Here is a 17,658-nt window from a genome sequence, read left to right as displayed (position 1 = left end):
TTTTTTTTTTTTTTTCTTTTTTTTTTTTTTTTTTTTTTTGGTGTGTGTGTGTGTGTTTTGCTTTTGTTTTTTTGGTTTTTTTTGAAGTGTATGTGCTGCTGAAGTGAGCACTAGGGGCTGGTCTCTTATTGAAAGTGTCACCATGAGTAAGTTTTTTATATACATACTGTTCATCAAAATTGTTTTGAAGTTTTTTTCAGTTATGTGAGAGGGAGGTCATTGTTCCATTCTCATTTATTTGGTTCCAAAGGAATAAGCATTTGAATTTGATGGGTATAGTCTAATGGTTTTGTTTGCCTTGATGATGTGCATTAAATGTTACTCATCTGTTAGAAATACTGATTTGGGAGCAGAGTGTATATTTTAATAATCTGTATGGCTCACAGTTTTTATGCATATTGTGATCTGCAGGATATATTTTATTGATGTTGCTCAGAATCTGCAACTACTGGTTGTATGCAAGTGTTTGTGGCATTTTCAGGCCATGATTTAATTAACATTAAATTTCAGACAAATTGCTGTCACCTTAAAGAAATATCCTTTTCAGGTTTTTGTAGGACTATTATTCTTTGAAAAAGTATGAGTTATCTTTCATTATCCTGCAACTCTGGAGAATACAAAAAATACTATAAGGATGTAACTGGTATCCTAAATATGCAAAGGCAGATTTCTTAGGTATTATTAACATTGAGTGCTATATATAGTTCCATTCTGTTTCTGTGTTTTCTTAAAAGTTTAAAGACGCAATGTTAGAGGAGCATATGCCGTTTTATTTATTTTATAAAGTTATCTGCTTTTTTTTTAATGTTTATTTTTGAGGGGGGTGCACGTGTGAGCAAGTTGGGGAGGAGCAGGGAAAGAGGGAGACAGGATCTGAAACGGGCTCTGCTCTGACAGCAGAGAGCCCAGTGCAGGGCTGGAACTCACAAACCATGAAATCATCACCTGAGTTGAAGCCAGACACTTAACCATCTGAACCACCCAGGTGCCCCGAAGCATATGCCATTTTGATCAGAGCCTTGTGAGTGTGGAGAATACACACACAGAAAATATTACAGATGAAGAAATGTCTTGGGCAGCAGAAGAAACTCAGTTGAGTAGAAGTGGATAAGAGTAGTAGTTAAGAAGTTAGCCTGATTGGATGAGTTCTTTTTGGAACAAAATAGAAGAGAGCAGGCTTTGTGAGGTTTGGTTCAATTCCAGAAAACCTAGAAACAAGGAGGATGAGTTGGAGGAGTTATTGCCTGTTTGTGAGCACGAAAGTGACTTACAAGTAACATAATTCTGGCAGCAGTATAAGGTTGGAAAAACAAAGTCTAAGCTCTTAACCACGAATCCACTCATTTGAACTACAATTATTAGGATTGATGATTGAGAAGGAAAAGGACTTCCCCAATTTTCCTGTTATGTCTGAGCACCTCTAATATGTAGAGCACTGTGCTAGATACTGTGGGGAAAATAGCCCCTGTATTCAAGGAGCTCATGATCTAAGCGATGTGTACATATGAACTAACCCTGATATATTGTGAGAAATGTTATGTTAGTGGTATTATTAAAGTGCAGTAGGGAGTTCAGAGGATAGAGTAGGTTGTCCTATGATGTAGAGCCTAGAAGGATTCAAATGTGATAACTAGAAGATGAGTGAGTTTTCCTTAGTAGAAGAGAGGGAGGTATAGGACACTGTACGTAGAGCAGTATGAGCAAAAACCAGATAGCATGAATGGAGAGTTGGGGTAGATGAGAGGTATTCCAGGAGAGAAGCCTAGAAATGGCAGAAGTGGGGCCATGATGGAAAAGACCTTAATCTGAAACTAGTCTGCAGACATTTGTATAGACAATAGGAAGCCGTTTGAAAGTTCTTGAGTAGGAGAATAGCATGAGCAAATTTGGGTTTTAGAAAAAGAACTGACAAGGGTTCTTTAGATTGTAAGGAGGAGAAAAGGAAGTCAGAGACCAGATACAGAGCATTTGCAGTACTATAGGAATGAAATGAATAAGGACCAGATCTTAAAGTAGTGAATGGACAAAGGGAACTGATTTAAGAATCATAATTTAAATTCTTTTCATGTCTACTTTTCATTGTTGATAAACAAGCAACCTAACAGCCCCTTTATTGGAACTTTTTATTTATTTATTTTTTACTTTTTGTTAAGTAAATTCTTAAACATTAACAAGTAGGTAAAATAGTACAAATGAACCAAGTAAGGTCTTTGTTGTTTTTTGTTTATTTGAGAGAGAGAGAGAGACAGTGCCACATGAAAGTAGAAGGGTAGAGAGGGAGAGGGAGAATCCCAGCCTGTTCCACGCCAACAGTGCATAGTCCAAGTGGGGCTCAATTCCATGAACCGTGAGATCATGACCTGAGCTGAAATTAGGAGATGGACACTTAATTGACTGAGCCACCCAGGCACCTCTTATTTTGGCTTTAATTTGTTTTTTTTAGTGAAATGAAAGGACTAGAAGTTTAATAGGTATAAAAATAAGGTCACTTAAGTGGGTATAAAAGCAGTTGTGTAATTTTATAATTTGGACTGAGGGGCAAGGGAAAAGTGACTAGTGGAAATGGGTAACATGTGAGAAAAAATTGGCCACAGATTCTCTTAGAATATTTTTATGTCTGTATGTGCACAAACATGCATAGATCATTTTTATTTCTCTGTAAGTATGTAAAAGGTGTGTTTTGAAATTTCACCACTATGTGTCTTGGTCATTCATTTGTACCCTTTTAATCTGGAAGCACATATCCTTCACTTCTGGGATATTTTCTTCTATTATGTTTTTTACTTTTTCTCTGCTTTCTAATATCTTCTGGGCCTCCTGTTCAAATATTGGACTTCGTCTTCTTTTTTTTTTTTAATGTTTATTTATTTTGAGAGAGAGAAAGGAGGGGCAGAGAGAGAGGAAGACACAGAACCCAAAGCAGGCTTCAGGCTCTGAGCTGTCAGCACAGAGCCTGATGTGGGGCTTGAACTCACAAACTTCGAGATCATGACCTGAGCCAAAGTCGTATGCTCAATCAACCAACTAAGCCACCCAGGCACCTATTTTTTTTTTTAAATTTTTTAAAACTAAATATTGGACCTCTTATGCTAGTCCTTTAGTTTTCTTTTCTCTCTTACTTTCTACCTCTTTGTCTTCCATTACCTGGGAGATTTCTTCAGCCTTACAACCCTTCTGTTTACTTCGTCTTTTCTGTGGTTTTAGTAATATCCAAGATTTTTCTTCAGTATTGAACTTTAGCATCCTGTTGTTGTTCATGCATGCAGTGACACAGTATTTTTTTTCTCACCTGTCTCTCAAAAGATACTTAATTAAGGATAGGTTGTTTGTTTCATTTAGGTTTTATTTTCCTGTGTAGTGTGTTTGTTGTTTTTGGCTTTTGACTGGCTTTTCTCAAATGTTTATTGGTCCTTGGCCATTCACTCATAAGGGAATGAATGGGCCAATAAAAAGTGAATGGAAACTCGGAATATGAATAAAATTTCCTGTAGGACTAAGCTTTTTTCATAGTCTCACATGTCAGTATATTTAGGTTGTTTTGTTTTTTTGTTTTTTGGTGATTTGATTTTTTAAGGAATAGATTCCAGTGGCCTGCCTAGCAGGTTTATACTTGGCTGATTCAGATGTTCTGGGAACTAGAGTTGTCAGTTCCTGAACATTTGGGGTCCTGCCATGAAACTCATAATATCTTTATTTTCTTATTGCTGAGTTAGAATTCAGGTTTCTTTAGGCTGCTCAGTCAGTTACTGTTTTTTCATCCACTTTCAGAGTCCCAAATTTTATTGTGTTCCCAGTCTTTTTGTTCTTGTGAGGGGAGACAAAATGTGGTAATTTATATGGTTTGTTACATTTTCTTTTTTACCTTATGTGGCTGATGCTTTCCTAGGTTCTTAAAAATTTTTTGTTGACATTTTAAATAGTTGTATAATGCATTATTCGGATGTGCCACACTTAACAAATTTCTTCTTAGGTTTTTTTTTTTTTTGGAAGGTTAACCTTGTATAAATAATACAGTGAAGGGTAGCTGAAGAAAATTCCACAAAATTAAGTTTTGGTACATTGGTAGCATAATTTGGGTAAATATTTAGCTTCTCAAGTTTACAGATGTCAGTCAAACTTTTGTTTGGATATGTAAGACCTGACATGACTTTATGTTTGGAGAATCTGTCATGGTATCTTATAGTCATTTCTTAAAATATTAAATCATATTAAAAAACTAATCTCACTGTAGTTAAACAAGTTCTGTCTGTGTAACCCTGAGTGCAACATCTGAAGAAAAACAAATGGATGCAAGTTAGGAGAGTTACTAAAATGGCGAGGACTTTCAGAATTAGTAAGTCATTAGTAATTGTAATTATTTTACAAGGAAATGAGAAAAGAAAATGAAGTTAGGAAACAATTTTTACATGTTTAAAAATGTACTGTCTTCCTAATGTCTCTTCTTGCTTTTCCCTTGTGGCAAATAATTTTTTTTCCCCTCCTCTTCTTTTTTTCAACGCTTCTCCCTCTCCCCTCCCCAGTTTTTAATTGAGCATTAACTATGCCAGGAAGCAGCTCTGACTTGAGTAGGGAGGGAAGGTGAGCATTATAGACCTAGACTTTGTGATTTTAGAGTTTTTCTGACTTAATAGGAAAAGTAGTGATTATTAGATAATTGGACCAAAACTCCATGGCCTATGAAAGACTTTGAAGTGACATTTAGGGTGAGTGCCAAAGTCAATCAAATAAAAATATATATTGAGCACTTATGCTAGATACTGTTTTCAGGTATTGAGATATGGATTTGAATAGTATAAATTTTTGTAGTCCATGATAAGAAATTTAGGTTTCATTCTGTTTGCATTGGGAAACTATTAGAGAATTTCGAGCAGGGGAGAGACATGAGGCGATTTACACTTTAATAACCGTGCTTGGCTATATAAAGGGGATGGACTTTACAGAGGTAAGGTCACAGCAGAAAGACAATTCAGTAGACCAGTTGAGAAGTGGTAGGTTTAACCTGGATTTTAGGGGTAGACATAATAAATGGTTGAATTTGGTATATATTGTAAAGGTAAAGTTGACATAAGATTGTCATAGCTATTGGATGGATAATTGCTAGGATTTTTTTCTTTTTCCTGGAGCAACTCGGTAAATGATGTTGCTATTTACTTATATGGAGAAAACAGAGGATCCAGTTGGGGGATAGTGGAGAATCACTTTGTTTTGACCATAGTAAGTCTGAGTTGCTTATTAGATAAGATGTTGGATATAAATTATTGGAGCTCAGGGGAACAGTTGAGGCCATACTGTCTACTCTCAATATTCCTGACATGTAGGAAGAATAATGCATTTCTTTTTTTGTGTACTCATAGCAGTTTTTATCCCATAGATACTTGTTTCATAGCATTTATGGTATTGCTCTGGTTGTTTGTCTGTCTTGTTCCATGGTTTGAGATTTTGATAAAAAATTTTTTTTCTTAAATAGTTTATTGTCAATGGTAGAAGATTTTTAGATAATAATAGATATTTGATGTTTGATGAGTGAACCCATGTTTATTTCCCTTGTCACCACATTCTGTCAATTTACCTGTCAAGTGTCTATCAAATCCATGTCTTTCTTTCTCCCTCATTGTCTTAGTCCTGATCCTCAGTCATCTCTCATTAGGATCTGGGCCTTTTAAATGTTTGTTTTTTTTTTTTTTAATGAGTGGAACTCATTTTCAAGTAAAACGTCAATGTTAAACCCTAATTATATGAAGAAACCAATTACAGGTTAGGTTCTGTGGTATTAATAAGAGATCTGACTTTAATGGCTCAAATATATTCTTTTTGTCCACAATGATTATGTGAGAGGTAGCTTGTTTCTGGCATTGAATCAGTGGTTTGAGTATATCTTTGTCCGAGGTTTTCTTGGCCTTTGTCTCTTGGAAAGAGAATGATGCTGAATTTAGACTGAACAGTAGAATAAAATATGGTGTGATATTCTTCAAGTGTAGGTCATTGTAGTTTGTTTAGATTTAATAAGTTAATGATGATTTAAAATAGGAAGGTGAGTATAAAAGCAAAAGAGCATAAAGGAAGAGTTTCACCAGTCTAAAGGAGTATGACTGGACCATACTCAAAAGATTTGATAGAAGTAGAAAGGATGGCTAAATCTGGGAAAAATTGTGGAGTAAGTAGATAACTGATTTGAAAGTCAGTATAAAGAAGGAAAAGAGGTTACTTAGGGACAGACTTCAACTTTTTAAAGTGTGCTGAACTGGCAGGACAGTGGTACTGTTGATGTTGATGGGGAAACAAATGGTATGGAAAGTTATTAATATTCATGTTGGAGCAAATAACAGACTAAATAGAAAATGGTCAGAATGGCGAGAATGGTAGTAAACACAGAAGGGAAAAATTCTTCAAGGCCTTTCTTGAACTCTGAAATGTGGAGTCATAACCATGTATCTTGGACTCATTTGTGGCAATTTGAAGGAATTTATGAAAGGACTAAAGAGTGAGAGCCTACTGGATTTTTAAGCGACATTAATGTGCACTTTTTAATAGTTGGGAACATTTTGGTCCATCTTTGGTGCCTTTCACATAATGCTGTTCTAAAATAGGATGTTTTTATCAAATACTCAGCAACAAAACATGCTTCGTATTTAATTTCAAATTAGATGTTACAAATTTATTTTTTAACACCTGTAGTGTATTATGTTTGAGTGTTCTATTAAATAAGCTAATAACCCTTTTTTTTAAGGTACAGCAAGGAAGAACTGGAAATTCAGAGAAGGAAGCAGCACTTCCATCTACAAAAGCCGAGTTTACTTCTCCTCCTTCTTTGTTCAAGACTGGACTCCCACCAAGCAGGTTAGTTAACAGTTATAACTCCATTTATTGAGGGCATTGGTATCTTCATCTTATATTAGTGCATAAAATATAAAACGCTGAATATTCTGCCAAAAAACATTCCACATTGTTTTAATACAAAATGAGTTCTTTGTGAAAAAGTCTTCTGGGTGCCTTCCCATTTAAAAAAAAATTTAGGTAAGCAAGAGGTGAAGTCTGGTATATAGTTACATGTCTGTAAAAAAGACAATCTTACATTCAGGAGAGATGGCAATAACAGTCGTCTTGCTGTTTTCTGTGCTTATTATTCTTACATAAAGAATTATTAGACTTTCTAAGTCTAGATCTATTGGCCTAAATGAGTTTTACAGATTTTAGTAAAAGACTGTAGAAATTTCAGCCTGGGCAGTGTTTCCAATTAAAACCATTTTCTTTTCCTTCTTTGGTTTGTTTTGATAATACCTGACTTTGAGTTCCACAAAGTACCAATTGGAAGAGACAAATGTGCTGGCAAACGTCCTTTTAACTTAAACATAACAAATGGTTAGCCTGTTACCAGGAAAATAGTAAAGAATAAACTAAGACCAGGGAAGTTTGATGTTAGCATTTTAATTTTGAGTTAGGTAAAGATGACTTAAATCAGGTAATTCTCTAGGCCTGAAACAGGTCAGTAACCAAACTGTTCCTCGTTCTCAGCCAGATCATTTACCTTTTGTGTTACTTGCTTCAATTTATTTTATACAGTTTTCTGGTTTTGTTATTCTGCAATTTTGAATTGCTATAAGAGATTATATTTCATAATATACAGATGCAGGAAGAGCCCATATGGGAACATGTGTTTTAGCTTTAAAATAAAGATTCTTGAAACTTTCAGACAAAATTAAATGTCACAAAGCCATCTTGGATTTTGACTGTCTTTTCTCATCCTAACAATTATTAGTCATGGACATTTTCAAATATTATTTAAATAAATGCAATCTCATAAAATGTTTGGCTAAGAAGCTATGATAACTGAGGAATACTGATCCTTTTAATATGTAGTCATCTCTTGCTTTTTTTCCTATTTTAAAAGAGGTCACTTTCATTCACTGAGTTTATCATGTCCTGCAGTATAGAATGATGTGAAGAGCTTGGACTCTAGATCCAGATTTCTGGGGCTCAGATTCTGGCTCTATTGCTTACTAGCTATGTGTCCTTGAGCACCTCTCCTACTCTTGTTCCTTCATTTCCTGATCTGTAAAATGTAATAATAATACATCCCTCACAAGGTAGTTATGTATATTAAATGGCTTCATTTATGTGAAATGTTCTAGAAAAATAATACATAGGTAGTACTTGATAGATGTTTGCTAATTAAACTATGTAGGAATCAGTAGCAGGTTTTCTGTTATTTTAATGGCCCCCTCCAACAACCAACCAACCAACCAACCAACCAACCAACCAACCTTGGGCCAGATTTGTAGGGCCTTGTACCATTATACGGGCTTTGGCTTTTCCTGTAAGTAAAGTAAATGGGGTGCTGCTGTCAGAGTTTGTGCAGAGGAATGAAATAATCTACTTTAAGTTCTTAAAGTCTTAATTGCTTTATTAAGATCAGACTACAGAGAGATTAAAGGCAGAAACTGAGAGGCCAGTTAGGTTGTAACAGTGATCTAGTCAAGATATAATGGTAACTTGGACCAAAGTGGTTGCGGTGCAGATGGTGTGGAGAAGTCAGATGTTGGATACATTTCAAAAGAGGTAAAAGATCTTTTACATCTGAGATGGAAGAGATTAAAAGAGGAGTGCTTTTTTTGGAGGGAGAAGACCAAGAGTTCCATTTAGGATAGACTAAAATTGAGTTGCCTATTAGACATATAAGTGGAAAATTTGCATAGGAAGTGGGTATATGGATCTGTAATAGAGGAAAAAGGTGTGGGCTAGAGATAGAAATTGGGGAGTGATCAGTGTTTTAAGTAGTATTTAAATGAAGTTGTGAAACTGAATTCAGTTGTAAAAGAGGTAAATATTGAAAGAAGTGGTGTGAGGGACAGAGCCTTGGGGCGTTTCCTTGCAGGTCAGAAAAAGAAGGATGAAGAAGGAGGAGGTCCATAGAAAAGAATTACTACTGATGTAGGAAGAACACCCAGTGTCGGTCTTAAGATATGTTTCAAAGTAGAAGAACAATTAATTACCAAATAATACTGATTGGCCAAGAAGAAGAGGAGTGAGAGTGACTTTTGGATTTTATTTTGTTTAGTTTTTTAAGATTTTATTTTTAAGTAATCTCTGTACTCAACGTGGGGCTTGACCTCACAACCCCAAGATCAAGAGTCCTATGCCCTACTGACAGTCAACGAGGCGCCCTAGCTTTTGGATTTTAAAACATTAAGGTTGCTGGTAGTCCTGACCAAGATCATTTTTAGTGGTGTAAGGTGAAGATAGAAAAAAGACTTAGGAATGGATTCAAGAGAGAATAGAAGAGGAATTAGAATGAGAACATATGGACAACTTCTTTGAGAATTTTTTTCTTTTTCTTTTTGAGGGGGCAGAAAAATGGAACAGTATCTGAAGGGAAATTTGGGGTCAGGAGACTATTTTTTATAAAATGAAAATTACAGCATGTTTGTCTACTTACAAGAATGAATTACTAGAGGGGAAATTGATGATTCAAGAAGCAAGAAGGGACAGTTGTTAGAGCAGTGTCCGTAAGATCAGAGGGGAAGGGATGTAATGCAAGGGGGAGCCCTTAGTCTTAAAAAGGAGACGGACAGTCCACTCACACTAACAGGAGAGAAGGCAGGACATGTGAAGGGGGGGATAGATAAGATAATGATGGCAGTAACTGAAAGCTCTCCTGAAGGCTTCAGGTTTTCTCAGCAACACAGGATGCAGACTGACCTGGTGAATGTGAGGATGTAGAAGTGGTTGTTGAATGTTTGACAAGGGCGGAGGAATTCTGAAATAGTCATTTAGAGGTGTGTAAATAAACTATAGGAAAGGAGTAGGATTGCTAGTCAGTACCTGGAGGGAAATGTGCTGTCAAGAGAAGGCTTGTTTTTCAAGATGGGAGAAATTGCAACTTTTTTTTTTTTTTATGTTTTTTATTTATTTCTGAGAGAGACAGCATGAGCAGGGGAGAGTCAGAGAGAGAGGGAGACACAGAATCTGAAGCAGGCTCCAGGCTCTGAGCTAGCTGTCAGCACAGAGCCTGATACAGGGTTTGAACCCAAGAACTGTGAGATCATGACCTGAGCCGAAGTCGGCGGCTTAACTGACTGAGCCAACCAGGCGCCCCAAAATTGCAACATTTTTATATGCTGGGGGGAATGAATTAGTAGAGTGAGAAAACTGACACAGGGAAAGAGACTGTACATTTCCAACTCTCTTGAGGTTAATGGTTATGTGTTTAAAATGAGACCAGTCAGCTTGCTTGGGTGTACTTGTCTTGCCCTTGCCAGATATGTGTATGTTTATGAAGACTAGCTAGAGTGGGATTTAACAGGGGTCGTGGTGATCCCAGGCAAGTATGACAGAGGGACAAGGAAGGTGACAGGGTCCTTGAGAAAGTGATAATAATGATGGACTGAAGGAGAGATGGAGAATGGTGGCGGGTAGGGAACAGTAAAAAGGAGGTAAAGAAATGACTGAAAAGTTAGCAAATCTATCCCTACTACCTAAAAAATAGATAATCGCCACCATAACCTGTAGAAACATACCCACCATGTGAGTGTTGTCACTTTTTGATACAAAGAACAGTACCCATGTTTCATTAGGAAACTTTGTTTTCTGGGTTCCTCTTCACTTGATGAAAAGCACACCTTTGTTCATTGTGAAGTATTTCCCTAAATAAATATTTGTGTTTTTCTATTTTAGTCTTTGTATTTATGGGGATTAGAAAGACCTATTTGAAAGTAAAATTTTACTGACGTTAGGGCGTAGACAGAAACGTTATTTAAGACTGCCCAACAAATAGTAATGAGTTGTACTACTGACTTAACCACTGTTATTTCCTTAAAATCTTAGATTGTCTTATTAATATGTACATGACTATTGATGTGTTTGCACAGAACTTTTTTTAAATAGTTCTTTGTACTTAATTGATGGAAATGCTGGGCTTCTGACTTTCTTTATTGCCCAGCAAATTGGTGTACTTAAGTAAAATGTTAATACATCATATACCAGAATGTTTTCCTATTATCTTTAAAAGTTTTCATATGATGTCAAGAATGTACAGCTTGATATATTTTCACAAATGGAACACTCAAGAACATTCATATATTGTTCACCCAGATTCATCATTTATTAACATTTTGCCATATTTGCTTTATAATTTGCCCAAAACATTTTTCTTTTTGAATCATTTGTTAATTGTAAACATCATGCCCCTTCAACATCTAAATACGTCAGCACATATTTTTTAAGAACAAGGACATTCTGTTATGTAATCTTAGGACACAGTTATCAAAGTGAGAAAATCTTATAAATGAGCCAGCATGTTAATATACAAGTCATAAATTTTGCTAATTATTTCAATGACATCTTTTATGGCAATTCTTTCCTTGATTTTGGGTTCAGTCCAGGGTCATTCATTATAATTAGGTCTTTTATCTCATTATTCTATAATCTGAGACAATTTCTCAGACATTCTTTGTATTTGTTGACCTTGAATTTTAAAGAGTGCAGTCCAGTTGTTTTGTAAGTCATCCCTCAGTCTGAGTTTGCCTGTTGTTTCCCCTATTAGATTCAGGTTTTGCTTTTGGGGCAGGAAACTACATATGTGATGTTCTGTCCTCAGTGTGTCAGCCTTGAGGTACATGATATCATTTTTCTCCATTATTAGTGATGATATCTTGAGTTGCTTAGTTGTAAAGGTGTTCTTTGGGTTTCTGCACTGCAAAGTTAGTGTTTTTACTGTTTGTATTTAATAAATAGTCTGTGAGGAGATGGTAGATAATCCTATTTCTTTTTAAATTTACCCAACTTTAAAATCCCATTGATGATTTTTGCTTTTTTCCATTACTACTGTAATGACTATAAAATAGTGATTATCTAACTCTGTTATTTCTTTACATTAATTAGCTGTCATTCTCCTTTAAAAATGAGCTTTCCCACCTCCTCCACTTATTTATTATCATCTAGACTCATTAATTTTTATTTTATGTGTGAGAGTATGTATTTGTGGCTTATAGATATGGTTTATTTGTATATGTAGCATATAAACTATGCATACAACTTATATATACCGTAATTCATATTGATGCTCAGAATTGTTTCAAATTTGCTTGGTGGGAGCTTCTTCACAGTGGCTCCTGTGCCCTTTTGAGATGTCCCCATCGTTTATGATTTTTGTGTTGTTTTTTGTTTTGTTTTTTTTTTTACTTTCTTTTTTTTTTTTACTTTCTAGCTTTACTAATTCCATGCTTACCTTGTACTTTCTCTGCCCCTCCTTGGAGCAGCCATACTTTGACAGCACCCTGATGACTTTTAATGGGAAATGATGATTAGAAACCAAGATCTTGGCACCAGTTATGCTCATTGCTGTTGGGAGTGTCACTGTTTCTAGGCTTTTTCAGCACTCACAGCTGGTAGAAAACAACCAATTTCAATAATAAGATTGCCTTACGTATACTTTTAATCATGTAATCATCCTTCTTTTACTTCACTTTTGGCACTAGAGGTTTCTACTTCCCTTTCCTTATTCTGTATTACATCTCTGTTTTACCACATTGAGAACCTACTTCTTAACAACTTCAATATATATACTCTTTGCTTCATCCTAAAGTACACTCAGAATAGATTAGGAATTATGCACTTACTTTACAAAAACCAAACCTATTAAATAGAATTCAAGATTTCTTTGGAATTCCTTTTTTTTTTTTTTTCTTTTTTTAGCTGAGGGTATGTAGTCACTCAGAAGTTTTCTTTGGAATGGTTATATTAATCACTTAAAGTATAATATCCATTGTTTTTGTTTGTATTCAATATTAGCTTTTCTTTTCCTCCATGTTTGTTGAAATTTTTTGCATGTATAAAACATTTAACAGAGTTCCAACTACATTCTTTCCCCTGCTTCTTTGATTCCTGTTAATAATTAACTTCATTTTATCTAGTTTCTGGTTTATTCTTCCTTCATTTCTTTTTACAAAAATAAACAGATACATAAACATGTATTTTTTCCTGTTGAAAACTTTGCTATTGAAAGAGTCTTATTAGTCTTTTAAAGAAAGGACTGGCAAGAGTGTAAATAGCTGAACTTGTTATGGAGTATTACACTAGGGATAAAATTTAACTTTCTTGAGAATGTTATTTTGAAAGAATTATTTTGAAATGGAATTTTTATGAAATATATGTATTTAGTGTAGGTTTTTTAAAAGACATATCAGAGTATTACTTTTAACTGCTACACTAACAATACTTGTACTATTGAAGAGTGTAGGGAAAAAAATCTCAGTTTTGAATAAGGTTTTGTGAGACCGTGGAGGTCGTTACCCATAAAAGCACAGAAATTTATTTCTTGATAATATAATCTGATAAGCCCTTGGTTCTTTTCTTATTTCTGCATTTTGACATACTATTTTGAAAAAGATTTCTAAAAATATTTTAGAGTTACTAAAATGTTGATAAGATGTTAATATTTAAATACCTACTAGCAGTTTTAGTACCACAGAAACTTGAAGAAAACGATACGATAGGAACATGCTCAAGGACCTTAGAAAAAGCATGTCAAAGAAAAGAAAAAAAGACAGGACAAGGGGGGTCAGAGACAACAATATGTAAGAAAAAACATAGAAAATTTATCTCACCAGAAACAGCACCTCTTCTCAGTCTCAGACAAGTACTGCCTCCAGAAAAGCCAATTCCAGCGTGGGGAAGTGGCAGGACCGCTATGGGAGGGCCGAGTCACCCGACCTCAGGTAAGGCTGCTTTTACACATTGGCTACTCCCCGATGTTTAGATCATCAGTGTTGTTTGTCTCTTAATAAGATAATAAATTTTGGTTCGATTGTACCATATCTTTACCCCCTCAATTATGCTCTTTTATTACAGAAATTGAGGGTTTTAAAAATTATGAGCTAGGCCCTGCCCCCTCACGCCTTCCCTCTCCTCTCTCTGACTTCATAAATTGCATGGAACCATACGAATAGGACCTCAATATGTGTTTTTTCTCCCCACTGCTGAAGATTTAATTCTTTCTCATATCACACCCTATTAAAAAATTGCTGGGTGTTTCTATTTGTTGAATAAAATTTAGCCTTCTGAGCTAGTATTTAGAGCCTGTAAAGTTGAACTGTATAGAATCTTTCCAAACGTCTTATCTCAGCTGCGGAGCATAAAGCAGCCATTTCATTGAGCCTACTAGCTGGCCTCGGAAGTATTATTTCCCTTACTGTTGCTGTGCCTTCACTCCTGATCCCCTCTGCAGAATTCTGGTCTGTGTTCTAAATCTTATAGTTACAAAGCATGCGGCCTTGGATGGATATTGTATACTGCCTGAACCTGTAAAATGGGAATCATAATTTCTACCCTAAGGGACCTAGTAAGAAGCAGTTATGTTATGACAGTGAGTTGCCATTAGTAATCAATCTGAGCAATTAGTTAGCTTGACTTGGAAATACAGACATAGATACCTCCCTAATTTACCATTTAAGGTTTTAAACAGTGGTGTGGGGGGTGGCATTTTGTTTGTTTTTTTGTTCCAGCATTTTAAACTTTCATCCGAGGCAGGTTGATGCTATTACATTAATATGCTTTTAAATCATTTATAAACTTTTGAGTATGTAAGTTATGGTCAGATATCTAAGATCATAACACCTGAAAGAAAAGCAAAGGGAGGAAGCACAATCAAAATTATGTTTTTTAGATTTCCTTTTTTTTATAAGAATTTCTAGAAGAGAAAAGAATTGGCTTTGATGGGATTTCTTGCTAGGAGAGAATAAGCTTAGTCCTTCTCAAAAGTGGCTATTCATCTCAAAAAGTCAAAAATACTTTTACTTTTCCGGGGTGCCTGAGTGGCTCAGTTGGTTAAGAGTCTGACTCTGGATTTCAGCTCAAGTCACAGTCTCATGGTTCATGAGTTTGAGCCCCTCATTGGGCTCTGCTCAGAGCGTGAAGCCTTCTTGGGATTCTCTGTCTCCCTCTCTTTGCGCTTCCATTACTCATACTTTCTCTCTCAAAAATAAATATATAAACATTTAAAAAAATATTTTGACTTTTTAAGGAATATCTAAACTATGGTAATTGATGCAGATACAAATAATATTCCCTATATTCTTAGAATAGTATCAATTGCATGTGTTGCTTTAACGGGTTATAGAATGAAAATTTGCATATCTTCCTATTTTNCGCTTAACCGACTAAGCCACCCAGGCGCCCCTTATTTATTTATTTATTTTGGGAGAGAGAAAGTATGTGCACAAGTAGGCAGAGAGAGGGAGAGAAAAAAATCCCAAGCAGGAGCTGAGAGTGCAGATCCCAACATAGGGCTTGATCTCATGAACCATGAGATCATGACCTGAGCTGAAATCGAGTCAGAAGCCACTCAAGCGCCCCACTCTTAGTTTTCACAACTAGAATTCTTGAAGAACCAGTAGAAATTTCAAGAGTTATTTTAAATAAAGAAAAGTTAGATCTGATGAGTGTGGCTTGGAGTCTGTGAATCTTTTCACATTTACTATTTCTGTGAAAACCCATAGTGTAAGAGGAGTGCTAATAAATTTCTATATAGTAATGAACTTGGTTATTATAGCACACAGTGCATAGAGAAACTCTTAAATTTATACTTATTTAACCTGGCCAACAATCTGGGTAGCCTGTGATCTGGTGATCCTGAAAGGGCCAGATAGAAGAACTTTCATTTTCATCATTGTACTATTAAAATGAACCAGTAGCCATCTTTGTATATAAAGAATAACTATATTCTGAAACTTACAGCAGTTTCATGGCTTAAGTACTGGATTTGGGTATTAGGTTTGATTTTGTGCCTGTGTGAATTTATGATAGTTCCCTAAAATCTCTAGGCCTCTGTGTCTACATTTTTAATATGACAGGGCTAGACTGTGTTATCAGGAAGGTCCTTTTAATCATGAAATTCTTTTTTTTTTCTGGCTAGTCCCTGGTTTATGTGGAAAAGGAGATCTAAGGAAGTAGGGAGTTTGCCCACATTTATGGCTAATTAAGAGGCAAAGCCAGGGCTAGAATCCCTGGTTTTCTGCCTTTTAATACCTGCAATACAGGCAGGTTGATTTTCATAAGCAAAGGCATAGATAGATAGACTTAAGTCACTTATTTTTAGTGTAATTTAAAACTTTATATTTGTTTCTTTTTCTACCATTTCAGCATCTGAAATTCCTTTTATACCAGTCATTTGACAGAATGTTTTACTTAAAATAGTTGTATTTTTGGTATAATGGTTTATTTAAGATAAGTAGTTTATAAAGAAAATAATAGTTCTCATATCTGAAAATAATACAGCTCAGTGTTTATACTTTTATTCCTCTATCCTCACCCCCCACTAAAAGATGCTTTGGGAACACAGAAAACTCCCGTTCTGACTTTGTGATTAGTCTCAGGGAATATAGGTAGTAGGAAATTTGACACTATTTTCAGCACGTATTTTCTGCCTTTGAAAATTCAAAAGAAAAAGACTCTAGATAAAAGCTACTGCTCTCCTTTTGAATGGTATATGTGTGTATGTATATGTATGTACACATACACACACACAGCATAAGGAAAAAACGAGATCCTACCTGTTGTAGTTAATGTAACTGAGAAATATGTTTTGTTTTTCTTTTTTAAACATGGCTTAACTCTTTGTAAGAGCAGTTAAACAATGATTGAAATCCTTTTTGTAAGTTACTGTATTTGGAGACTCAAAACTTCTTACCTCACTTCTTACCTTATGTTCCCATTAATATAGTATTTTCCAACTTTGTTAATAGTACTCTTCATGACTATATGTAGCACGAACTTTTTATTGGGTGTGAGTTTGTTTTATAAATTCAAATTTGTGATACATATTAAGCCAATTAGTTAGAAGAATGAAGCAGCTTTAATGAACACAGAAAATTGAAATTGCCAGTATGGATGATTGCTGTAATCCTATCCTAATGTCCACTTTATTTGTGTGTTTTGTTTTCATTTTATAATATCAAAATCTGTTAGGTTGTCTTAGTAAGCTTGTTTTTTTTGTTTTTTTAAATATTTTTATTTATTTCTAGGAGAGAGAGAGAGACAGTGTGAGCAGGGGAGGGTCAGAGAGAGAGGGAGTCACAGACTGAAACAGGCTCCAGGCTCTGAGCTGGCAGTCAGCACAGAGCCCGACGCGGGGCTCGAACCCACGAACCGCGAGATCATGACCTAAGCGAAAGTCGGACGCTTAACCGACTAAGCCACCCAGGTGCCCCAGTAAGCTTGTTTTTTTAATGTCAGGGCTTTTTAACTGATTTAGACTCTTGAAAGAGGAAAAGTAAAATTTGCTTAATGTAGAATCACTAAAATATTTAAACCTGCTGGCATTTCTTACAATAGTCAAACATAAAACTGGATGTTAAATGGACATTCAGTCTAAGATTGACCTCTTGATTTGTTCTAGCACGACTTACTATGTCTTGATGAAATAATTTACTGAAAAGATGTACCTATACCTTCATAGCATTTGAGCACTTCGAATGTGTGTTGCTTTATTATGTAGCTTATTAGATTTTATGTGATTTGACATATGAAGGCTTTTATATTTTTTATTATTTTTAAATATTATTTTTAAAAATATTATTTTATTTTTAAAAATTCCCCATAGAATGATATCTTTTCCTACATTTAAAATATTAAACATAATATGGCAGGGGGAGGTTTTTTTTAAAC

The 17,658-nt window shown here is 35.2% G+C and overlaps 1 protein-coding gene across 1 annotated transcript in view; it reads left to right on the top strand.

Moving 5' to 3' along the window:
- Positions 1-17,658, top strand: part of FIP1L1 (factor interacting with PAPOLA and CPSF1) — a 76,123-nt gene that overhangs the window by 17,349 nt on the left and 41,116 nt on the right. Inside the window, exon 9 of the mRNA XM_077757778.1 lies at positions 6,728-6,837. Coding sequence (XP_077613904.1) covers positions 6,728-6,837 — 110 coding nt within the window. The remainder of the gene's footprint in view (positions 1-6,727; positions 6,838-17,658) is intronic.

This window comes from Crocuta crocuta, unplaced genomic scaffold (genome assembly GCF_008692635.1).
Source record: "Crocuta crocuta isolate KB4526 unplaced genomic scaffold, BGI_CrCroc_1.0 scaffold282, whole genome shotgun sequence".
NCBI classification, from domain to species: Eukaryota; Metazoa; Chordata; class Mammalia; order Carnivora; family Hyaenidae; genus Crocuta; species Crocuta crocuta.
The sequence above is the reverse complement of the archived record's forward strand: the minus strand, read 5'-3'. Positions and strand labels throughout refer to the sequence as shown.